The 25,136-nt window shown below is 37.1% G+C and overlaps 4 protein-coding genes across 5 annotated transcripts; 3 read left to right on the top strand and 1 right to left on the bottom strand.

The window, feature by feature from the left end:
- The first annotated feature begins 5,623 nt into the window (after positions 1-5,623).
- Orct2_0 (organic cation transporter protein) lies at positions 5,624-10,712 on the top strand. 2 transcript variants are annotated; one of them, XM_029037891.2, is made up of 8 exons: positions 5,624-5,897; positions 7,883-8,453; positions 8,520-8,821; positions 8,888-9,037; positions 9,208-9,613; positions 9,698-9,939; positions 10,004-10,277; positions 10,441-10,712. In XM_029037891.2, exons 2-8 carry the CDS (start codon positions 8,308-8,310, stop codon positions 10,595-10,597), a joined length of 1,677 nt encoding a protein of 558 aa, XP_028893724.1. In that variant the 5' UTR covers positions 5,624-5,897; positions 7,883-8,307; the 3' UTR covers positions 10,598-10,712. The 2 variants fall into 2 exon arrangements, with proteins under 2 accessions (XP_028893724.1, XP_011196897.1); XM_011198595.3 differs by having other exon boundaries at positions 7,798-8,453.
- A 5,537-nt stretch (positions 10,713-16,249) lies between these two features.
- On the top strand, positions 16,250-18,403 carry LOC105221543 (larval cuticle protein A3A). The gene is made up of 3 exons (XM_011198602.3): positions 16,250-16,525; positions 17,392-17,551; positions 17,619-18,403. The coding sequence occupies exons 1-3, from the start codon at positions 16,511-16,513 to the stop codon at positions 18,089-18,091; spliced, it is 648 nt and encodes a 215-aa protein (XP_011196904.1). The 5' UTR covers positions 16,250-16,510; the 3' UTR covers positions 18,092-18,403.
- Positions 18,404-19,861: 1,458 nt separating this feature from the next.
- On the top strand, positions 19,862-23,001 carry LOC105221544 (uncharacterized). The gene is made up of 3 exons (XM_011198603.3): positions 19,862-21,090; positions 21,537-21,723; positions 21,803-23,001. The coding sequence occupies exons 1-3, from the start codon at positions 21,042-21,044 to the stop codon at positions 22,071-22,073; spliced, it is 507 nt and encodes a 168-aa protein (XP_011196905.1). The 5' UTR covers positions 19,862-21,041; the 3' UTR covers positions 22,074-23,001.
- Positions 22,856-24,796, bottom strand: Rh6 (opsin Rh6). The gene is made up of 3 exons (XM_011198604.3): positions 23,791-24,796; positions 23,347-23,627; positions 22,856-23,262 (listed from the first exon to the last, which is right to left on the bottom strand). Exons 1-3 carry the CDS (start codon positions 24,514-24,516, stop codon positions 23,142-23,144), a joined length of 1,128 nt encoding a protein of 375 aa, XP_011196906.1. The 5' UTR covers positions 24,517-24,796; the 3' UTR covers positions 22,856-23,141.
- Positions 24,797-25,136: the final 340 nt, after the last annotated feature.

Below are 25,136 nucleotides of genomic sequence, written 5' to 3'. Positions count from 1 at the left end.
GATACTCATTTTATTGCAACCCACAGATATACATATATATGTATGTATGTATATAAAAGCATGTGTCTATAGGTATGCACATAAGAAATGCAGTATATTACAGTTAGCTAAAATTTAACTAAATACTTGCAATTTAGACTGTTTACACTGCTAGTGATAAGCGAGAACAAAGTGTGAAATACAAATAAGAGTTGTGTAATCTTATTTGTTTTTGTTTGCTTTCAAGAATCACATATGTACTTACGTATGTCCTTTAACCCTCGTCCAGTTATAATTTTATTAAGAATCACTATTCTACATTTTGCATATTCCTCATTCTCATTTTATACAGTGTCATCACTTTAATAGTTCTCTACGCTTGGAGCACTATTTTATATTAATAACGGATTTTTTCGAACTTGGTCTTTTTGACCGCTGTTACTTGCTTTATACTCACTTTGGTTTGTAATTTCACAAACAACAGACTTACTCCGGATCAACGTTTATTGCTGACATGCGCCTCCAAATTCGTAGAAAAAAAGCAGAATATCTGGCCACTCGCTTGGAATTTATTCGAGGCAGCCGCTGCGGTAATCATTTTTAAAACTTAATGGCAAACCTTTATCTTTATAAAACTAATTTCTTGGCCAGGAAATTAAATAAAATGTGTTTTACTTCTTCTTAAAAACTTCGAGATAAACATCCTTTACGGGATCAACGCAATTTAATGTTAAACACTTGTAATATTATGCTCGTCTATTGAAGTAATGGTTTTGAGCCCTACTTTCAAAGCAGGTTTTTGTAAAATACACTGCTGGGCTATGCAGCTATAATTCTACGAAACTTAACATACTTTTAGGGATACCTTGCTGCGATCGTGAGTCTACGATGTATATGGGGCATTTTCTGAAAAAAAAAGCCACTTGAAAAAAAAGTTCTTTATTTTTTTTGGCAATTATATATCTTATAGTACATGTAAAACCTAAACTAAAACATATGGTTTTAGGTCTGTGTAACGCGGGGTTGCCATGTTATAAGGGGCCAAAGTTTTTTGTAAAAAAATTTTCGAACCGCCATAACTTTAAAACTAATGAACAGATTTTAATACACCATGTGACTTTTTTGCACAGAATTTCTCAAACTTTGAAACTGTATATCGTAAAAATTTTTAAAATTAATATTTCATAGCAAAAAATGAAAAAAATTTTTTTTTTGGAATTTTTAACAATTTATGCCCCCTTCGATTTTTTTTCGAAAATATCTTAAAATGTTCCTTATTTCATCACCTTTTTACCCCCCAAAGGGAATTTTGGGACAGCAATATTTGTATGAGCTACAAATAAAAAACCAACTCAGAACATGATGAAAAATCATTGATTTATGCACTATTATTATCAGAATTCAGCGTAACCCAGGATTAACGACGTGGACGTAACAGACATTTAATCCATCTTTGTTTTTTTTTTATTTTTTACTATAGAAAATATAGAAAAATGCCATCAGTTTATTGACAAATATAGTGTAATATATTAAATACAATGTTGAGTATAAATGGACCAAATGAGTGTACTAATGCTTTTTCGTGGGCATAAATTTGACCCACTTTGAATTATGTCGTATTTTGTGTGTGTTTTTTGAGTTATGACACTATTCAAGTAAATGAGCGATATGTATATGTAATTGAAAGTCTTGAATACGGTTCATATGTTCTCCAAACTACTTTATCGTGAATTTCATGAATTCCGTTCATTCGATTAAATCTTTACCCTAAATGTCTGTCAAAACGTAAGTAGTGTTTAAGGCAGTAGTCTGCTTTAGAAGCCGAAAAAAAGCGTTTTTAGCAATTTTTTTTAAAGGGAAGGAAATGATTGCGATAAACGGAATTTTAAGGCGATAGTGTACTATATTTAAGGCTTAAAAAAACAATATTTATTATTAAAAAATACTGAAATTTTTTCCAAGTTGTAAGTATTTTTCTGGAGCGCCTGGAGTCTGCACTTCTAAATCGAAGCAGGTGATGGAGGTCGTGCGATGCAACTGAAACAGTTGAACCAAATTTTTTTTATTATTATTATAAGTTTCTTTTCTTTATGAACTAAAAAAAATACCGAAGAAGTTATAAAATTCCAAATTTTTTCGAAGTTAAAAAAAATTCACTTTTTTAAGAAAAAAATTGACTTTAAGTTGCAAAACAAGTAGTTTAAATAATACTTTTGTCCAACTTTTTTAGTTCAAATAGAAGATAATTTAATACTAAAGCTAGATCACTTTGGTTTTTTTCGATCGGTCATATATTCTTTCTGCTAGCGCCCGCACCGTTTTCTAACACTTGTGAAAATGAAAACTCGAGAAAACGCGCTTTAAAGCTCTGACTGAGCATTCGCGCCTGCTCGACGCTCGGCCACTAAAACTGCTCTAGCTTCGAAAATATGTCGAATTAGCCTCTGGAATTTTAAAGACATTTTCTTGGATAGTTTTGGAAGACATTTAAAACAAAATCGATTTTTTGAAGCCTGTGAAGCAGACTACTGCCTTAAAAATAATAGCATATTTCGTTTAACAAATGTACAAAAAATTCTGTCTTAGTTTTCTTTAATTTCCTTTCACCCAGTTGACATTACAATGGATTCCTCGGAAAATAAGATAAACTCAGTGAATATGAGCTTCCTTATCTTTAATATCTCTCTTATTCAATGTACATAATCCACATCAGTCGTATAAGGTGTGATAATAGAATGAAGACTGCTATATAAAGGTGAACTCATATACATACAATAAATGCTTTTTTCTTATTTGACTTATTACTTGAAGATTTCTGCATAATCAATGTAAATCAATATTTGCAATTTGTAATTTGCTCGCTCTGCACTATTGCCTACTAATTAGGCACTCAACTGAGCTTGGCTAATTAAATTTCATCACACACGTATGTAGGTGGTTAGGTGGGTGTGCATATGCGCTGCTGATGAATATGACGCGTGAGATGTGCGTTTCATATTCGCATGCAAAGCTAGGCACTGCATTGAGGCTAAAATTATAGGCCAGAAAGCAAGCGAATAGTCAAACAGACATACACTTGCTATAGTATTTCTCCGTCTCTGCGCGCAGTTGACAGTTATATGTAGAAAGTGCAATTTGAACAATTTGTATGCTTGCAAACGGAAAGATTTTCATATCAATCAAATATTGTGAAACCAAGCGTGGAAACACGCAAATTTTTTATATTTGCGGTTCGGACTTCGATAAAAAAATTTAATTTTTTCTTACAAATTCAACTATAACGCTCATAAACTCATTTAATTCCGTTTTTATGCTAACGGTGCATTTTATTACTAAACACCAAACAGCGTGATCTAAAGTTCATTCATAATTTCGAGCTCAAGTAATAACTATTACTCAACTGCTTTGCAATTGAATTAATGTTTAATTTTAATTGAGTACCTCTATACGAGTATCTTAAATCAATAAATTACTGTAATTTTAATTGTGCAACAAAGCTGACTTGATATTTATTTAGTTATACGAAAATTAAATTTGTTAATTATTGTTTATACAATTTCAATTTGTCGTAAATAGTTATTTTTGGAAATGTATGTAGCCCACAGCAGTGTTGAGCAAGCGTTATCTCTTGTTTTGAAAACAGTCCTATTAAATCATTCAGCTTTTCGGAGGAGGTTTTATATTTATACTCCTTCTTTTGACGATTAACAACATATTCATTTTATGTATGGCATCGTTCACACTTCATTCAGTCTCGGAGTGCTTGATTATTCACTTAAGTGGTTGATTATATAGAATTATAGAATGAGGATAAGATCATGTGTAGAAGTTCACGTAAGTGAGGAAAGTTTTTGATTGCCATTTACTTGGTAGTGGCCAGAAACGATTCTTCTCAACATGGTACAAATAGCTCACGACTTCCAGTTTTATACCAAGTATCCTCTCTCAGCCGTTTGAAGGCTAACGAAAGTGAGAAGGCGAACCCGGTTCTGTGGTTAGGGTTTGGGACTCACCACATATTTAGTTGGGAGTGGCCAAAAACGATTCTTCTCAACATGGTTCAAGTAGCTCACGACTTCCAATTTTATACCAAGTATCCTCTCTCAGCCGTTTGAAGGCTAACGAAAGTGAGAAGGCGAACCCGGTTCTGTGGTTAGAGTATCAATGACGACCCCTGCAAACGTTTTACGGATCATGATTTGAAGTCATGCACTTGGAATGTCCGGAGCCTTATTTGGGAATATCATACAACTAAAGGCGATGGACGTGACAAGAACGGAAGAAGGTGGGTCATTGTGACATCTACTACAGCATGGTTCGTCTCCTAAGAAACTATTTCACCTTGTCTCAGAAACCATAATATAGTTATCAAACTATGCTCTTGGGAACCTTCTTCCACTAGTTAAGGTGATCCCTTGATAAATCAAAAATCGCTTACTTACGCTCTACAAGACTTTATTAGTAAAGTTTGAAGTCCTTTTTCTCTGTAAATTTTCGCTAATCTGACGTCACAAAATTGAATCGATCGTTTAAATTATATTGCATATATAAGTATATGTTCGCAAATACTCATTTCTGACGTAAAAATCAGCGAAATTGCAATGCAAACAATGAATAATTGTCCAAGTCATGCAAACGTGCGGCGCAACGAAGAAAGATCAATAGCAAACAATAACAAATGAATATATAAATAAAGTAACGAAAGTTGGTAGAAAAGTAGTATGTAAGTGGTAATCACAAACAAATATGAGCCAATTGTCATACACAAGTACATACATATGTGTGTATATAATTTTGCGCGCCAAAATAACTGCATTTTCGAGATTGATAATTTTATAAATTATATACACGCGAATATGTGAGCGTTTGTGTATCTACAGTTGTAAGCGTTAAATCTGATAGCATGTTAACTGCAGCGCTCAGCGCCCTTACGTAGCATGAAGTTAAGAATTTCGATAAAATGCCGCCCACGACTATCATTGATTGTATATTTTCATATTTTTCTATTTACAGTTAGATAGGCCGATCAACTTAAATATTCGCTTTCGACGGAAGCAAACGAAATAAATTGTACAACAAAAACACGCCGAGCACGAAGAATACATTTGAACGTGCAAGCGAACGGAAGTCTAACGCGGCGCTCGATCTTCTTTCTGATACGCTGACGGCTACTCGGATAATTCAATTTTCAACGCGCGTCAACAAAAAGTGTTGGAAAATCTCTCGTTAAAACTTCGGTAGTCAATTGACGTAGTCGTTGAATTCACGTGTGACATCTCCTTTATCGCTATCGATATTGTTATTGTTGTTGTAATTCTATTTTCACTTTAAAGTATTGCACTTGTGCGCAGATTACGGAAATTCCGCGCCGCAGATGTTTTGTTTAGCCGCGCGCGGCACTAACCAATGCAGACTGCTCTGCGCACACCGCGCTCCTTGAGACGGTGTTGTAGTGCCAGTAGTTGCGCGCATGAAAATATGGTTTTCACCTACAATTCTATACATGTGCTACATTTTCTGCGTCGTTCCAAGAGCTTTACAGTTTTCACTTTGTGATAGTAGTGGTGGTGGTGGATGTGGGTGTGTGTGTGATGTGCGTAAGCGGAGCAAACGAATGTCTACAATCCCATGGGATGTGCGGCTAACTCAATCACAGTTTAGCGTTGCATTCGGTGAGCTCCGGTGGTTAGTCGCGGTCGTACGTGTAACGGTGTAGGCGTAGTGAACTCAAGTGATCCTGATCTTGAAGCTAAAATACAGAGGCGTACATGAATTCATTAGAAAATTACTGTTTATTTTTACTAATTAATATTAATTACTGCAATTAATCTCGACTTTAATTGTTGCGGTGCAAAACTTGTGACAAATAAGTGCATTTGTGCGACGAAATCAGTGCTCGTTTTAACTGCGTAAATTGTGTGAGTGAATTACAAGTGTCAAGTATGTCAGTATTATAAATTGTGCATCATTTTGGGGGCTATGACGTCACCAGCAACAATAGACCAATTCACTAAAAGGATCACTTCAAAAATTGTATAAATATATTTACATTTTATGTGTCGAAACTCGAGTTTGACTTTTGTGTTTAGTATTAAACAATACTCACAACTTAGCGTTTGTGTTGGAAATACAAATTCTACTAATTACTTAAAAAAATGTGATCTAAACTCAGAATTTCATAAACACAATATTCGAGTTTAAGAGAAAAAAATAAAATTGTGTTAATCTGCTTTATATCTACGATGTTAAGAGTGATAAATATTGTTTTTATTACATTTGAAATAGCGTCAGCAGTTAGTTTCTAAAGAGGGATCCTATACCACGTCTTGGTGATAATAAAAGTGGAAATATCCTCAAGCTCGTTTTTTATACTCTCGCAACATGTTGTACAGAATATAATAGTTTTGTTCACATAACGGTTGTTTGTGTATCCTAGAACTAAAATAGTTAGATATAGGGTTATATATGTATATCAAAATGATCAGGATGGTGAGTAGAGTTGAATTTCGAATGTCTGTCCATCCGTCCGTTTGTAAGAGCAAGCGATAAATTGAGTAAAAAGTAAAGTATTGCAGATGGGCGAAATTTGCCCATTGCCACGCCCACAAAATGGCTATAACCGAAAATTTGGTACAACGAATCGCCCTAGGAAGGGGCATAATTTTGTCTTAGAAATTATTTGACCACTTTCAACGAAATTTAGTTTGAATCATTTCCCTGCCAAAACAATGTAATAGTTTGAAAATGGGCGAAATCGATTCACAACTACGCCTACTTCCTATATACCACCATTTTGAACTTCAACTGATTCTTTTAATTTGCAATATAAGCACCAGTAAAGATATCGGAACGAAACTTTGGACAAATACTTTATTTCTAGTGTGGCGTAGCCCGTATAAAAATTACCAAAATCAGACTATAACTTTTCAGGGCCCTAGTTATCGAACATGAGGATCTCGAAGTTTGCGGCTAATTTTTTTATTGAAAATATCCAATATTTCCTTAAGCCTCCATATACCTCATATTCTGATTTTGAAACTACCGATAGACGTTATACTGTATATATTAGTATGTGATATATCTTAGCAAAATTAAGTAAACGTAAAATCTTAAATATAATATAGCTTGGTGGCAAACATAGTTGAAAGCGATTCAGGAATTACCCCAGCCCCCATATTTTTTTTATTTTCTAGTGGACTTTATTTCGAATATATGGGTCAAAACTGTGTGATGTTAAATAAGTAAATTGCGAGTGTATATAATGTTCGGTTACATCAAATTGGTCCAATTAAAGGAAAATCTTTTTCAAAAATAGAATTTTTGGCAAATTTTCGAATTTTTACAGTTTTTACACGTAGGTGCTAAGAAGCTCATAGTTTTCACATATTATGAATGAAAAAATTGTACACAAACTGCGCAAATGATTTTACGAGTATTATCGATAGTAATTCTAATATAATTAGTGAACAAGTGCAACTATAATTAAAAAGTCTGTTTTCTCTTAGAGAAGCCATGTGTAGACGTATGTCAGTAGCATGCAAGCATGGTTCAGTACTTATTCCTTAGGTGATATGAATTAGCATTTCTAAAACCTTCCTCAAAAGTTATAATACGTATAATAAACGTCACCGTTAACGAGTGTACAGCCGAGAGATCAGTATATAAAATACATCGGGTCTCCGGTAAGATGAAGATGAAAGCTCTTGATGTCCAAACTATTCGCACATAAATTTCATATATTTCAATGTGTTTTATCTAAATTGAATTGTAAAAGCGCAAAGCGGAAATGAATGATATTAATTTTCACATTCTTCATAGAGTGAAGTTTGCAGTGCATGAAGTTGGTGTTAAAAGCTTCATGAAATATTTCGGATATTTATAAAGCTGTATTGTGACCTTGTAGTGAGACGATCTTGAATCAGTAGAATATAAAACAATAATAATTTTATAAATTGAATTATATATAAATATGACAGTGGAAGTGAACAATGTGTTTTATGCCATTAAGAGTTCTTTGAACTCATAAGAAACCAAAAACTCAGTGCAAAACATTTTATAACAACAACAATAAAATCACAATTAGCAGAAATAATTGCTTTGTATTGCACACGAGAATCTGTTTTTCTCGCCGATTGATTGATAAGCGCGAACAGTTGCCGGCAACTTGCGCCAAGTACAGGTCGACAGTGAAATCTACAACGAAGATTGTTTGGTGCAATAACAGCTGTAGAGCGGGCGTCGAGGCTTTGTCAACACATAAACAGCACTGAAGCGGTGTAAGCGTTATCTAACGGCAATTGCCATTAACTGTCGTCACCATTAACAAAAATGTTGGAGCTGGATAAAATATTGGAGAAATGCGGTGATTGCCACCGCTTGCAGGCGATCATGCTGCTGCTGTTCTGCATCATCAATTTGCTTTCTGCACTGCACTACTACTCACAGACGATCATCAGCTTCGTGCCGAAATACTGGTGAGTCAAACGATGTGATTTAAGTCACAGCATTATTTGTTGTTGTTCAATTGATTTCATCGACAGGTGCATCGACGGTTATGCGAATCCGTTGGACGCTTATGCGGTTGCCAGCGAACAGCCAGGCTCATCATGTCTGCCACATCGTTTGGCAGCTGGTGATGATGCGGCATTCGCGAATGTCACCGCAAATGTGTCACACACGTGTCAGCAATTCGACTATGAGCTATATATGGGCTATCACAGTTTTACCAGCGAGCTGAATTGGATTTGTGATCGCGCCTGGCAGGCCACACTGGGGCAGTCGATGTTTTTCGTTGGTTCAGTAGTGGGCAGCCTACTGTTCGGTTTTCTAGCCGATAGTTTAGGTGACTTAATATTTTTTTTTGTTTTACGTGTTGAATTCTAACATATTTCTTTATTCTGTACGGCAGGTCGTCTTCCTATTTTGATTGTCGCCAATGTGGTGGCAATGGTTGGTAACACTTTGACAATTTTTGGCACAACGCTGCCCACATTCTCACTATTTCGCTTTCTGTCCGGTATGGCGACCGATAGCAACTTCGTCATGATGTATATTTTAGGTAAGTGATTAAGAGACAATTCAAAGATCTGCAGATCGTGTTATTCCTGTGTGTTATCATTGTCGTTAGCTTACTAAAACATTTCAGAAATCTTCACATTTGGTCTTTAAAAAAATTATTATGAAACCTATTTATAAGTATTATTTAAATTCTTAACCATTTCTTCACAGTTATGGAGTACCTGCGTCCTTCGCTCCGCACAGTTGGTCTGAGCATCTGCATTGGTTGCTTCTACTGTCTCGGTTCGATGGCTGCGCCGTGGATTGCTATTTTGTTGCATTCGTGGCGTGGTTTCCTTATCGCCACCTCAACACCCTTTGCTATTGTACCGTTATTCTACTTCATAGTGCCCGAGAGTGTACAATGGTTGATCTCGAAGCAAAAATACGACAAAGCCGTTGAGTGTTTAAAGCGTGTGGCGAAGATCAATGGACGTGCCGTGGAGGAATCCGTCTATACGGAATTCATAGATGAATGCAAACGCAGTCAATTGCATACGAAATCAGGTCCGAATCTCTTTGGGCTATTCGCAACGCCACGTTTGCGACGCAACACGCTGATCTTGTTCTTCAAGTCGTAAGTCTTATACAATCACCTTTTATGACATTGCATTGATTTATTTTCAATAATTTGATATTTGCGTTCATACGACTATCGTAGCATGGTCATCACTTTGTGTTACGACGCGGTGTCGCGCAATGTTCAAGGTCTCGGCATATCGCCATTTGTCATGTTCACATTGAGCGCCACAGCTATATTGCCGGCCTGCTTACTGTTGATCGTGCTGCAAGATCGCATCGGTCGCAAAGCGATGGCGTCCATGTCACTGCTGCTAAGTGGCATTTTTATATCGGTCACCGGTGCAATACTCTTCTGTACGGAGCGCAGTGGCGGCGAGAAGGGTGAGCGATTGTATGAAATAGTTGAAACACAATTTACTCACGAGTGTTTTGCATAATTTTACAGATGTCATATTGGTCGTGGTGCTGTCGGTTATTGGACGATTTGGTGTAACGGTCGCTTACAATTCTGGCGCACAGTATGCAACAGAGTTGATACCGACTTGCGTGCGTGGTCAAGGAATAGCGGTGGTACATGTCATGGGCTATGCATTCACCTTCTTCAGTTCGTACATTCTCTACACACGTTCGTTCTTTCAACCTATGCCGGAGATCATTTTGGGCATACTTTCGCTGTTGGGCGCCGGTTTATGTCTATTATTGCCTGAGACACTCAATAGGTGAGTGAAGTTATTCTTATTCTGATTTCTTATACTCAATATAACTTTTATTTACTTGAGTATATTTGAAACTCTACTGCCATAATCTTAAAGACCATGATGTTTTCAAAACTGTGCTTGCTTTTCATTAATATAATTCAATTTTTCTTTCCTTCTTTATCAGGACCCTACCCACTTCCTTGGAGGATGGAGAAAACTTTGGCAAAAACGAGCGCTGGTACAATTTCAGTTTCCTGGAGAAACGCACACAATCGGTGGATGTTTTGGCCGCGAATGCAGGGTCACAAAATATACGAGATAATACGGGGGCATATTTTTAAGACAAACCTATTGTTCTGTGACTAGATCCTAAGTGTTAAACTAATATTAAGCGTTACTGAGTTTTACTAGTAAACAGCATAATATTAAAAGTGCAATTATAGTCGTACATTTTGCTGAATATGGCAAGAAGGTAAGTGGTTTAGGTACAGGTACTTGCCTCTTTTTGTCATATCTGAGCGATACTAGTAGAACTAAAACTCTTTTATAAATATCCAAATATATCAGCTTCGGAATGTACTGTTAGCTCTGCTGTTAGTTGTGTATACGTCTCCCTCAATCGACCAAAATATGCAATGTATGACCATAAACTGATGCGAGCATGTAGACATCATCCATTTGCCTATATTAGGCGCCGTGATGGCCACTTATTGGCTGGGCTAGCTGCAAGAGCATGAAATTCGCAACGGACACATGAGAATGAAGCTCTTAGCGATTATTTGCTGGTTATAGTTATGCATTACCTACATTTTGCAACTTCTGGTTATACGCGAAAATTATGTTCGTGAGTAGTGTTGCCACCAGGCGGAAATATGTTTTATAAATTTGATTATCTTTGGACTTCATATACATACATATGTATATTATAGGGACTTGTTCTAATGATTCATATTTTAGAGTCTAAACTTCCGTTAATTTAAAAAAATAATATATCCTAACCTCGTATTATGATTTTCTAAAATGGATTCTGGATTTTTTACTAACGAAATCACGTTGGTCAATTGTAATGCATTTTGCATACATTTACTTGAACAGGGTATATTAAGTATGTCACGAAGTTTGTAACACCCAGAAGGAACGATCGGAATCAATGGCTTGTATGAAAAATTTTCGCATTTGAAGTGGTATCTTCACGAAATTTGGTGTGAGTTATTGTTCATAGAAATAATTTAATCTCCGAAAAAATTGTTCAGATCGGTTCACTATAGCATATAGCTGCAATACAAACCGAACGATCGGAATCAATGGCTTGTATGGAAAATTTTCGCATTTGATGTGGTATCTTCAAGAAATTTGACATGGATTACTGCTTAAGGTAATAATATAATCTCCGAAGAAATTGTTCAGATCGGTTAACTATATAACCTTAATGTTTCTAGCAAACAACCCGGCTCAAAAGAATTAGTAAAATGTTTTCTTTTTTTACTTACTTTTTCTTACGTCTTTAGATTTGCTTAAACACATAGTTACTAAAAGAAATGCACCTGTGAAGGGTATATTAGCTTAGGTACAGCCGAAGTTAACGTTTTTTTCTTGTTTATATTAAAAATAATATATTAATTTATTGTGGTAACCCTTCACGCGAACATCTTCGACAATTTAAAGCAAAACATTTTCTATAATTTTCCCAAAGAAATCACTGCTAATAAATTAAACTGCCAAAAAGTGAAGCTGCACAAAGATCAAGACAATGCAAAATAAAAACAAAAAACAACAAAAATAAATAATTTGCATTGTAAAATGATACGATGAGCCGGCGAGGCATTAGGTAATACCTGCCAAACAAATGCAGGCACTAATGTGCCAAAGAACTGATGTCCAACTAAAACTCACGTGTATGGACGCGGTGGCATGTACTTGAGATAACTGACACGCACATACACAGAGGTATGTAGACACATTGAAATATACATATATGATGCTGGTATAGGTTTGCATATTAGCTTGGGCATTCTCTGAGTGCGCGCTAAGTCAAGTTGGCCTTTAAAAGAAGAGCTCCCACTACTTGCCATGCGAGTTGCTGCGCCAGTTCGACAATGCCAGTGCCGGCCGCAACAAGTTTTCGATTTCATTTTTTTCACTTCTACTTCGTCTTCGCTGCTTGCGCCTTCCTCGGCTGGCACTTGTGCTCTTGTCAACTTTTGAGGAGTGTTACTGATCCGCCGTGGAGCTTGAGAAGCTGCAAGTGCTGCTGCTGCGTCTTTCATAGATCACTACAATGTGGCAGTGCATGGCAGAGTACCGCATAGCACCGCAGACAGTGCAGTGTAGTGTAGTTCAGCTCAGCTTAGTTTAGCTTGGTAACCGGTCGTATCGCAAATTCTGATTTCAAATTCATTTTGACCTTTTTGCACTGTGCTGCCATTTTAGCCAATTGCTTTTAAATAAATGAAGCTCGATGCATTGATTATTGCCATCATTGTGATAATGCGCATACACACATACACACGAATGGATTTATACACATCAATTTACATAAATTCGCATTTGTATCTTCTTCAAGCGCGCTCTTCGCCGCTATTCGCATTTAACCGTTACTTGTAGCGCCTCCGTGATGGATGTTATTGGTGCAACGGGCCAACAACGAGACGTCACCACAATCAACAGCAATAACCATAACGAAAAATGTTGTCTTAATTTTCCCTCGCTCTTTGCTTGCCGCGCGCCATTTTTTCCAGCGATTTTCAAGTACTTTTAATGTCTGCTTGCACAAGTGTAATAAGTATTTATTGTGGTGGCAGCTTATTTTTGTTGCTATTTTACATTGTTGTCATCTTGTTGCGGAGCCAATTTATTTGCATGTTAAGTATCCGTGCAACATATGTTAATCGGCGTGTGTGTATATGTATGCTTTAGCGGCATTTTATGTTATTACTGTATTATTTGTGTTTTTGTTGTTTTAACAAATTCTGTTCATTGTTTGTTATAGTTGATACTTTGTTGCTGTTGTTGTTGCCGCTTCATTTCTGCATACTCGTTTTTTTGTTTTTTTTTCATTTTTTGCGCTTGCTCATTGAATTATGCTTGGACTTAAATGCTGCCGCTTGCTCACATCGACTTCGCATTCGCAACATTGTGAAATCACTTTTTTGTCCACAAAACGCAATAAATTTTATTTGAAATCTACTTGGCACAAACAACACGACGAATTACCGTTGCTGAAACGTTTGCCGAAATTATACGTTCTTCTACTAGCATTTAGGTTTCTTTCATCGATCGATATGTGTGTCTGTTTATGTGAAGAATTGATGGCGACAGGTATTTCTAGTAGTTTTGAATTTAAAAATTTATGAATGCACTTAGAAATATATGGGTATAACAGTCCCAGGGGACTTTTGAACGAATATGGGCATGGATGTACAATTTCAAATATTTCATTATGTAAAAACCCGAAACTCTCTGGAAGTGATGAGCGTCAAGTACAGAATTCAAAAATATATTTGTTTTCCACACTAAGAACGTCACTAAGTCATCTGTGGTGGCTGATCGTGATCATATCTTTTGGGGTTCGCGAGAGAAGGTTCTCTCAGTTGTACACTTAAATATATTTATTGTACAAATTCTTAGTTCGACGATGTTTTCCAATAATTGCTCAATAGCAGTGGCGGATCCACGGGGGGGAGGCTTGGTGTTAAAACACCCCCAAAACTCAGAGAAAAATATATGTTTGTTGATATGGGTTTGGAATGAGGTTATTGATAAAAAAATCCCATCAAATTATAAGCAATTATAACAAGTTTAATAGTTATAAGATTTTTGTTATTATTCATATAATTCGAAGTTTCTATACATTTGTACAAGCAGTATCGCTGAAGCTCAGTGATTAATTGAGGATTACACGGGATCTCACATTCCATGTTATATTTTCCTTGGTTTTTGAAAGAATTCTTCTAGTATTTCATCAACTGACAGATCAATATCCCTATGAATATTCATTGATGCTAGACCATTAAGCCTATCTTGACCTGTCGTATTTCGTAAACAGGTTTTAACTCTCTTTAAACTTGAAAAACTTCTTTCCGGTGATGCTATTGAAACAGGCAATAACGTCAATATGCGTAAAATCTTGCAAACATTTCCAAAAAATGTTTTGTTAACTGCTTCTAAAGCTTCGAGAGCATTCTGAAAATGCTTGCCTGAAGTTCACTGTTTCCACATTTTCACCTCCGGAAGAAAGTTTTGTTCTGAACAGTTGATCACGCTTTCTAAAAAAGAAAATATTTCTCGAGCTTTTTTAGCGTCAAATTCGTACTTTGGGAAAAATACACCAAAAAAAAAACGTGTACTATAATAACTGAATTTTCGCGAGGGAACTACTATATTAAAAATACGTTGAGTAATAAAACTTTTCGTAAACCCCCCCCCCCCCAAAAAAAAATTTTTCTGGTTCCGCCACTGCTCAATAGAAATGGAAATGTTTTTCTTGTAGCTTCTAGTATCCTAACAATGGGGGAATCTATAACTCTACCGCGACCGGCTAATGGATTTATAAGAAACTTAGCAGCTCAATGATGAACTCAAGCGTTTCACAGTATTTGTCGAAAATGAGTAATCATTACATTCGTTGCAGTATATCCGTGTTAAAGTGAAAATTTTTGGATAAAACACCCATATAAATAGATATCTACATATATTGATGCATGTAGTCAACTCGAAAAAAAGAACATATCCAAAGCTAGATTCGCAAAAACCAAAAACGCTAAGCAACACCAAAGGGCTAGGCAAGCGTTGGCAGATGCGAAATGACACTCCGTAATCGGACAAACCGACAACAGCTGGGAACCCTTTAACTAGGTTCACGGAAAAGTAACCTCTGCAAAAAAAAGAATACTCGTATAAATAAAAACGTCAGGTACAAAAACTGAATGAAAAGCTACAAAAACACCCGCCAAAGCTTAATAAAAACATGCCAAAGAAATGAGATATGGGCTCACCGTGTCGTCACATGGCCGAATTGCTTGTGCGCTGACGCTTTAAGTGCCAAGGTGTGGGTGGGTGCGCAGGCGCTAGAGAATTTGCCGTGTCTGGCGATTCGTTTTGCTGCGCCAGATGCGGCAATTGCGATGCGGTGTGCTCACAGCACAGCATTACCACTAACCAACTGACATCGCGCCCCAGAGCAGGTCGTGGTGTGAGGCTTACATGGCTTTTGCTGATTCGGTTTACATCACTAATGCTGCGTTGCTATTGCTTTTGGTATTGTTGTTGTTATTGTTGTTGTTGAGGCATGATGCATGCGCAAAATTTGCCTAAATCGATTGTGTGATTTTCCAGCTTCTCAAGTGTCTTTTTTCGGTTCTTTTTGCTTCTTATTTTGACGTCTTCAACGCTTGGGTCCCTTAGCCGCACCTTACAAGCGAGCAAAAAAATATATGTATATACATTTATATGCAACTTGCTGTGGCTTTGACTATGCTCTTCCAATTATTTTCCACTTTTCCAAAAGCTGCCGCATTAAATTAGCGCATTGTTAGTATTGGACAATTTAACTTTGCTGCTGGCTAAGCCAACTTTATTGTTGTATTCAATGCATTTGTGTGCATGACATACATACGTACAATTATATACATATATTTGTGTGCGAAAATTTTGTAGTCCCCACTGATCTGCCGGCTGTATCTTTGGTTGTTGGCAGCAATCGTGGTGAGCCGCTTGAACCGTTCCAAGTCAAAGAAGTTGGATGCTACATAACACACTATTAATGCCACTATTATAGTAGTTGTTGTTGTTGTTGATGCTGTTAATATTGTTGTTGTCATTGTCAATGCTATTGTTGCTATAACTGCTTTTTTGCAAAGATTCGTGTTGTTGTTTTTTTGTTTATGTTGAGTTGCCGCGCATTGATATCTGCTGCTCCTCTGCCACCGCCACAGCACCCGCACCCAGAGCGCGTTAATATGTGCAGCGGCACTTGCAATATAAAAGTCAAGAACTATTTGCCTCGCTTCACAGTTATTGAATTTCAAGCGCCGCATCCATTTGCCACTTCGGTTGTTCGGGTTCGATTCGATTGGACATATGTAATTGATTAAATAATTTTTGTGGAAAATCAATACTCAGTTGTGTATGCAAATTAGCACGTCCTGCACGATAATATATCTAATTACTTAGACGCGTCTTAAGCGCGTTTTATCCACGATCTTGGAAAGGACTCGCCCACGAAAGAAGGACTCTTAAGAAACAGTGTTAGCAGGATGCTGATGTTAAAGGTGTGGTTAATTCAGAAATACATTTATTCAGTGTCCCTGAGTATGGAGTTTGAATCCAAAAATGCATAATAATCTGAAGGTGACGGTGCTTGCATGTGTTTTCATATGAACAAATTATTGTGAGAACTTGTTCTGTGCTTTGTTAATAAATGTGTAAAGGATTCTTTATAAAACCACGGAGAAGATACTTCATATGACTTAAACAAAATAAATCGATACTGGTCTTATCACTACATATTCTTGAACAGTTCTGCAATTGGTGTTACCTCAAGATTCTTTCATGGCTACATGTATATATGCTCTCACAATATCCCCGGGGTGCAAAACTTTTACATAAATCGCTTCCTTAATCCTCTAGGAATCAGAATTAACTTCTTGCAATTGGTGCTTTATGCATTTCTTGGACATCGAGCTTTCAAAAAATCAGATAGCATTGATGCCAAACAAGAGCCCTGCTCAAAATTAAACGATGCTAAAACCTAAGTGACCCTTTCGCTACATATTGTTATACCACAAGAGCTGGGCCTGACTGGATATTTGCTTGTGACTTTATCGGATTTCATTGCTTAATATGGATCCCCTATCCAAAACATGAATGGAAATATGCTCCAACATTGATGTCAACTCACCGTTTCTAATATTCTAAATTCTAGTTAATATTTGTCATGGGCTTCCAGGACCCGTTTAGCGTATACTTCCTTTACTCTAAGGTGTCCGCAGTCGTTTAACTTAATGCCGTTTATAGCAGCATTCCTGAATCTTTTGCGAGTTTTCTAATCGTCGTAGAGTTCAACTCACACAATTTCTTTAATTGTATTAATTTCACTAATTAAGTTTTTTGCCTTGCTCACTATCATTATCCGCAGATACTCTTTTTGACAACTGTGTTCGCATTATCCGAATGCGGTGTTATTGGACCATATGCCGCTCATTATGGACCACATGATGGTCCGGGTCCATTGCCCTATGCCGGCTATGCTGTACCACATGGAGGAGCTGCACTTCCAGTGCCATATGTAGCAGCGGGTAAGTTGGTACTTCCGCTTTGAAAGCCGTATTCTTGCTTGTGCCACATTATTTCCATTCTTTTTAGCACCGAAGCCAGCTGCTCCCGAACCATACGACCCAGCACCGAAATACTCCTTCGGCTATGACATACAAGATGGCTACACTGGTGATTTGAAGAGCCAACATGAAACGCGTCATGGCGATGTGGTAAAAGGCAGCTATTCTGTGGTTGATCCGGATGGCACGAAACGTACGGTCGATTACACCGCTGATCCGCATAACGGCTTTAATGCTGTGGTGCGCAAGGAACCCATTGCTTATAAGACCGCACCCATTGCACCGGCACCAATTGGCCCTGCAGTGCCGGTCAAAGCACCAGCACTTGCATATCCCTTGGCATTGGCTCCACTAGCGCACGGTCCAGCACCTGTACCGGTTCCCGCACCCGCTGCTGTACCCGCCTACCATGCAGCATATCCAGCTTTGGCACACAGTGCGGCCTACGCCACTTATCCACATGCCGCTGCTCCGCATCATGGAGCCTATTATCCACATTGAGGTTGACGAGCGTAAGAATTCTTGAGCTCAAGGCGACTACTTGGAGCTATAACTCAATTACTATGACTTGCACATTAACGATACATACATATATGAATATATTTCCCTGCTTGCATCTGTCAGCTACCTCTTACCTCTTTTTATTATATATATACACATATGCATAATCACAGAGTTAATTACTCAAACACCCATATACTATATATGAAGTTATAAATATTTGTATTTTTGCGCATCCGTTTTATTGCTTTTGATTGCTTCTATTTCGATTAATTTAGTCTTATTCTGGCACATTTAAAATATATTAAATAATCATACATATATATAATAGAGACGTAAATATAAATAACGGTTCATTCAGTAAACTACTTATAAATATACATATACATACTATTACACTGAGTATAGAAGGAAAGACGTACTTACATAGTTATGAGGATTAAATCACTTTAAACATTACTCTCTCACTCTCTTCATTTTGCTCTCTTATGTATTTTCAATTACAATGTTAGCATTATGATTACATTATAAGGATTAAATTCGTAACGTGTGTGTTGTTGTTTTCTAAGCATTAGATTCTAATTTTTTTACAAACTTGTTTTTTCTCAAACATATTTACATACATACATACATACATACAAATAAATATTACAGGTACAATATATATTTATATGTATAGGAAGGATATAACTGCGTTTCATTTCGGGGAGGGGTTTCAACACAGCAATGTTATAAAGTACATCAAATTTTCATGGATCACTTCAAAGGTGGCGATATAATATATACTTGCAACCGTCGAAACGTCGATTGTGCCAATCTTCTAACAATTTTCCAATACAACTTTAGAGATCGATGTGGGCACCAACTTTATTTTTGTCGGCAAGCCCTTAAATGGAAGGATCATGATTTTAAGCAAAACAAACCTACAAGTCAACTTTCTATTTGAAATTTGAAAGAAAAGGTAGATAGTATCGGTTATAATATAATATTAAAAACAAGTAAGGAAAGGCTAAGTTCGGGTGCAACCGAACATTTTATACTCTCGCAATTTATTTAGAGATTTACCTATATTTTCGGTGAAAATTTACCCTTAGGCACTGAGTTCTTCATGTTTGATATCAGGGGCCTTGAAAAGTCATGGTCCGATTTTGACAATTTTTCCACAAGTGATGTCACTGCCCATATACAGTATTTGTGTAAAGTTTTATTTCGCTATCTTTATCGGTTCCTTATATATACATTATAAAGTGAAAGAATCAGAAAGATTAAAAATTGAGTTATATGGGAAGTAGGCGTAGTTGTGAACCGATTTCGCCCATATTCCACCAGTGTCATCAGGGTGTCAAGAATGTGTTATATACCGAATTTCATTGAAATCGGTAGAGTAGTTCTTGAGATATGGTTTTTGACCCATAAGACGCCATGCCCATTTTCCATTTTGTAAAAAATCTCTGTGCAGCTTCCTTCTACCATTTCTTATGTAAAATTTGGTGTTTCTGACGTTTCTCGTTAGTGAGTTAACACACTTTTAGTCATTTTCAACCTAACCTTTGTATGGGAGGTGGGCGTGGTTATTATCCGATTTCTTTCATTTTTGGACTGTATAAGAAAACGGCTAAAAGAAACGACTGCAGAAAGTTTGGTTTATATAGCTTTATAGGTTTGCGAGTTATATACAAAAAACTTATTTGAGGGCGAGGTCACGCCCACTTTTCCAAAAAAAATTACATCCGAATGTGCCGCTCCCTAATACGATCCTATGTTCCAAATTTTATTTTTATAACTTTATTTATGGCTTAGTTATAGCTCTTTATGTGTTTTTGGTTATCGCCATTTTGTGGGCGTGGCAGTGGTCCGATTCCGCCCATCTTCGAAATTAATCTTCTTATGGTGCCAAGGAACACGTGTTCCAAGTTTCATTAAGATATCTCAATTTTTACTCAAGTTACAGCTTGCACGGACGGACAGACGGACAGACGGACGTACGGACAGACAGACATCCGGATTTGAACTTTACTCGTCACCCTGATCACTTTGGTATATATAACCATATATCTAACTCGTTTAGTTTTAGGACTTACAAACAACCGTTATGTGGACAAAACTATAATACTCTCTTTAGCAACATTTGTTGCGAGAGTATAATTAATCGATATCGCCACACAGCTTTAAACATGGAAGACTTCCATTTATATGGTAGTTAAATATGTATATAACATTTACCAAAATACTATACAATCTTCAAGTCGTTAAAAACTACTATCTGATTCACTTAAAATAAGCTACGACTATTATATTTTATGTTGCAAGATAGTTGTTGAACCGAACTGCATAGTTTTCCATTTGCCTCCACTCTAATAAAGCAGTTTGAATTCAACTTATTATGCATCTAGAAGATTTTCAACTTCTGCGCAGCATCGTTTAATGTATACGTAAATGCAGGGCACAGGGACACCCACATATCCAGCCGGCCGTTGGTTGCATAAATGACATGCATACGCACCTTCTGTCACATTGCCGGGTATTATTCTAGGTACAATATGGTGGTGCGGCGATTATGTATTCCATGCAGGTCAATTTTGTGCTTTGAAGATTTGCAACGAGTTAACAGTGTCTTTGGTTTAATTAAATGCACAGAATCTACGCATCGTTGAGCTTTTGAATTGGAAACTGTCAAGTTTTCCTTTATTCCTCAATAAAATAATTTTTTTTTTGTATTCTTGAAACATATTTACATGTAAGCTGGCCAAGTGATTTGCTGACCAGTTTCTGGGTATATAAGTTGGTGAGTACTAGTCAGCGTCCTTTTAGTCGTCGCCATTGCATGATAACGGTAGTGATATTTGCTAAAACGGTGCTCAGTGAGTTGAAGTTTTAGTGTTTTTGTTTACAAATTTATTCCGAAATTTTAACGTTCTGCCTGTGCTTCCATGAGCGCTACTGACAATAGATGAGAGTGGAAATGCCTTATAAATTGCATACTTATCTAATTTTTTTGTGTAAGTAATAAAATGTGTTTTTAAAAAAATGTTTTATAAGTTTATAAGTTTTAGTGTTATGTACTGCATTTTGCGTCGTAAGTCATTTAGAGACAATATATTATCAATATTCAGCTAAATGAAAGGATTGAAAAAGTTTACCAAGTTTAAGATAATGGAGTTGTCTCTGGTTTCCTTTATACATTCACTACTTCCTCTCAAAAGATGGATAGATGTATAGATGAAGAGAGAGATAGAGTTTAGTGTAATAATAAGACTGGAATAAGTTAAGTGTTGGTATGGAATTCGAGAGGCTTCTTGTTGAGATGAACAGAAACAAATAACTTTTAAATGTTCTAGAAAATGGAACCCTTTGTCATGATAGGTTATCTACATATATATACAAAAAGGAATATAAATATCTTTCTCAAAATTAAGTTGCTTATGAATCAAAAACATTCTTTTAGGCATACTCATTCTAAAATTGCACGAACCAATGACGACATGCGCCCTGCATACAAAATACTTCAACATACCGATGGAGGATCCGTTCTATGAACTGGAACCAAAAGGGCTTTTCGAAAACAAACGTTCGATGACCTGCGATTCGTGTGGCAATGAATGTACGAATGCTTGTGGTACGAAAAATTTTCGGTAAGCAGTCAATTTATTCGTACATATTCAAATATGCAGTGTTTAGAGCACGCATAGCATAATCTACACTACTTTTTAGTACCTGTTGCTTCAATTATTTGCGTAAACGAAACGATCCCAGCGCCATGAAATCGATCAGTAATAAGCGACTCATCGACTTCATACTTCTGCAAGGTCGCGCCGCTATGTATACCTTAGATGAGCATAATAACAGCGATGGCATAGGCATCGAAGGTAAAGGTAATGATGGTCATCGTGCAGACTTGGACTCAGATGAGAACACCTATGATGTCACTGGCAGTGGCAGGCGAATGGGCAGAGGCTCCAATTTTCCGAACAGAGTCGTGTAAAGTGGAGTCGACAAATTTTGAGATATTTCAGAAATATTTCTAGTTCAAAAAAAATCTGCTGCTTGAAATGTTGTTTTTATAGTGAATAAATAGCAATTGCTTTCTAAAAAGCGTGAAATATGAGGTATATTTTTTATATTGGATACATGTTAAATGCTAGTTAAGCTCCGCATTTTACTAAAAAATAGTTTTGCCCAATATTACGAGCTAGTTGAGAACAGAATTGTCAAGATATTCGAAGATCTGCTATCCAATATATCTAATTATATATTGTGAGATATGATATCCTATTTAGATTGACAAGTAATCTCGATATGTTTTTTTAACTCTAGATACATTAGTGACTATTCTTCTATGAAAGAAGATTCGATATGAAGTAATCTCGATATGTTTATTTAACTCTAGATACATTAGTGACTATTCTTATATGAGAGAAAATTCGTTAGGTTTTTGATTTTATATCAATTGCATAAGTTTTATTTTGCTTACAATTCTTTTTTTTTGTTTTTTTTAAGTTGCAGTTCCTTTAAATATTTCACTAAATATAATAAGCTACTCTGACAATCCGGAAACTCCGGAAAGACCAGAGACACCTAAAATTACAGTTAGAATAAATAAAACATTGAAGTGAGAGAGAGAGGAATTATTTGAGTACGTTTTAGCAGATAAAGAGTTGGACCAGGGATGAGAAATCTGACAACCAAAAACTAGCATTTCATGTATTTTTTCATGACTCATCCTTCTTTTCACTTTGCCACAAACCTCTTCTGCTAAACCGTTGCTTGTCGTTTTTCGATTTTTTTTTTGTTTTTTTTTATGTATTATTTTGTTTTCGTTTTTTCTCGTTGCAGGTCGACGTTTTATCATCCGCTTTGTTAATTATTGTTGATACAAGATGTTTAGCTAAATATTTACACACACTAGGTGCTCATATAGCCAAGCTTATTATATACAAGACCTAGAGCGTCATCTAAAACAGTATAAATATCATCAGAGTCATATTCCGTTTGTCGCATATTGCCATTTTTACGATTATTGTACTTTCGGTTCCGTAGCTGGGCCACATATTTATGCCGCCGATTCGCTGATCTCCGCCGTTGCTTGCGTACGCACTTCGGAGGCCATGTCGTCTTTGCCGCAGGCGAGACAGGGGATCTTCTCGCGCAGTACTTGCCGATATTTAGGGTGACTAACGGGAAGAAATTATGCATTAGCAATTGTATTAGAAGAAATGGCGTAAATGTATTTCATTTTGGAAGATTGCACAGCTCACCTGAGACCATAGACTATTGGATTGCAGACTGAATTGGCCTTCGCAAATACCGAACCACAAATTGTACTCAACGGTGAGAGATTCATCGAGCCGAAAATACCCGCATAATTGATTATCGTGTATGGGGTCCAGGCGAGGAACCACAGTGATATTGTCACCAACGCCACTTTGGCCAATTTAATTTCAATGGATTTGCCTTTATCCGCTTCGCTGTTGCGCAAAGAAGCGACGTTCATTTTCTTAGCTTGATCACGCATGGCTTTCTCGTGCGCCCAGACAGCCTGACGTGTGGGTGGAGAGAAAATTATTTGATTTAGAAGATTTTATCTGCTCTTAAGGATATTGTAAAAAAGTCAACTACGAAAGGTTTTGAGTACTTCTCGAGTTCTACTTCTTTACTTGCCATAAAGTTTTAAAACTTTGAAATAAATCACACAAACTTACCTTCATGATGTGGTAATATGAAAAGATAATGGTTGTCAATGGCGTAGCATACACCCACAATGAGTAAACAATAATGTACGAACGATTGAACCAGTCCTTGGCAAAGTAGTCGGTGCCGCATGCGGTCATATTACCCTCAGGTACATAACGATTCCAGCCGACCATCGGCAGTATGGCCCATATGCCGCAAATGCACCAGACAAAGATCAAACGTACAACAGCCACTGTCGTGGTGAGTGGTTTGCGCGACAAACCCTTCACGATCACACAATACCGATCATATGCGATCAACGTCATTGACCAAATGGACACACAACCGAAAAGCGAACCGGCCAGACCGTACAGCTCGCATAGGAAAGGTCCCATTATCCAAGTACCGTAGAAACCGTTTAATACCACTGGTGGAAACATGGTGAACATCATCATAAAATCGGAAAATGCCAAATTCACCACAAAAATATTTGATGGCGTACGTAGCGAACGTGTCGAAGTGAATATATACATGACAATGAAATTGCCCGATAGCGACATCACACCCAGAACGGTGATGATAAAGCCAATGATCTGAAACCAAATCTGTTCCATCGGTTGCCATTTGTACCAGTAGGGATCGACCATGTGGTAAATGTCGGCAGGAACACTATCGGCCAGACTAATGTTGCGTCCATCGCGTAGATATTGAAAGCCAGCCGGCTGTGGCAGCCCCAAAGCCTTCGTGAAATCCATAATTCCTCCTAGTTGTTAGAAATTGCTGGAGTTAGTGTATTCCGTTTAAGCTTGGACACTCGCTCGGTAGACTACAATCACACACGAAAGTGGCTGGGAAGCAGTGTTGGCTGATTGGTTGAACGGTTGGTTCGGAGAAGTTGGTTTTGAAAGAACGATTTTATAGGAATATTTTTGGTGCTCCCATAGCTCCGTAGCAACGTTTAGGTTGGCTGTTGGAAACGAGCAAACGCCTTCACACTTTTACTTGTCGCACTGCTCTGTGTTTAGTTCACGACGGTCTAAGGCTTTTATAACTGTGAGGCTTGACAATTGAGTGCCTAAAGTCATTGCGATGATCCAATTAGTATGCGTTCAATTTTCGGCGTTCGATTGCCAATGCGCAGTTCAAAAGTCGGATTAATGCACACACGCACATACACGCATGCAAGGAAGTGGTTTCTTCTAACTTAGTTCTAGCCGTGTTGGATGTGAGAAGGTCAAGTTCGTCAAAATAGTGTTAGTATGAAGTGCTTGTGTGTCTTTGTGACTTTAGTGCTTTCACTTAAGACAAGTAACTTAAAGCGATTGCTAGAAACTTGTGAAATTGGATTAAGACAATTGCTTTGTGCCGAATGTGA

Source organism: Zeugodacus cucurbitae, chromosome 2 (genome assembly GCF_028554725.1).
Source record: "Zeugodacus cucurbitae isolate PBARC_wt_2022May chromosome 2, idZeuCucr1.2, whole genome shotgun sequence".
In the NCBI taxonomy this organism is placed as follows: Eukaryota; Metazoa; Arthropoda; class Insecta; order Diptera; family Tephritidae; genus Zeugodacus; species Zeugodacus cucurbitae.
This window is presented reverse-complemented; position numbering and strand designations above follow the sequence as displayed.

Bases quoted from the DNA above. Each gene is read 5' to 3' on its own strand.
- Rh6 (XM_011198604.3), bottom strand. From the start codon at position 24,516: ATGGATTTCACGAAGGCTTTGGGGCTGCCACAGCCGGCTGGCTTTCAA. The intron at 23,628-23,790 runs GTAAGTTTGTGT...CCCACACGTCAG, and splicing joins CATATTACCACATCATGAAG to GCTGTCTGGGCGCACGAGAA. The intron at 23,263-23,346 runs GTGAGCTGTGCA...TCTTCCCGTTAG, and splicing joins CCAATAGTCTATGGTCTCAG to TCACCCTAAATATCGGCAAG.
- LOC105221543 (XM_011198602.3), top strand. The intron at 17,552-17,618 runs GTAAGTTGGTAC...CATTCTTTTTAG, and splicing joins AGTGCCATATGTAGCAGCGG to CACCGAAGCCAGCTGCTCCC.
- Orct2_0 (XM_029037891.2), top strand. From the start codon at position 8,308: ATGTTGGAGCTGGATAAAATATTGGAGAAATGCGGTGATTGCCACCGC. The intron at 8,454-8,519 runs GTGAGTCAAACG...TTTCATCGACAG, and splicing joins AGCTTCGTGCCGAAATACTG to GTGCATCGACGGTTATGCGA. The intron at 8,822-8,887 runs GTGACTTAATAT...TCTGTACGGCAG, and splicing joins TTTTCTAGCCGATAGTTTAG to GTCGTCTTCCTATTTTGATT.
- LOC105221544 (XM_011198603.3), top strand. From the start codon at position 21,042: ATGAGAGTGGAAATGCCTTATAAATTGCATACTTATCTAATTTTTTTG. The intron at 21,091-21,536 runs GTAAGTAATAAA...ACATTCTTTTAG, and splicing joins TACTTATCTAATTTTTTTGT to GCATACTCATTCTAAAATTG. The intron at 21,724-21,802 runs GTAAGCAGTCAA...ACTACTTTTTAG, and splicing joins TGTGGTACGAAAAATTTTCG to TACCTGTTGCTTCAATTATT.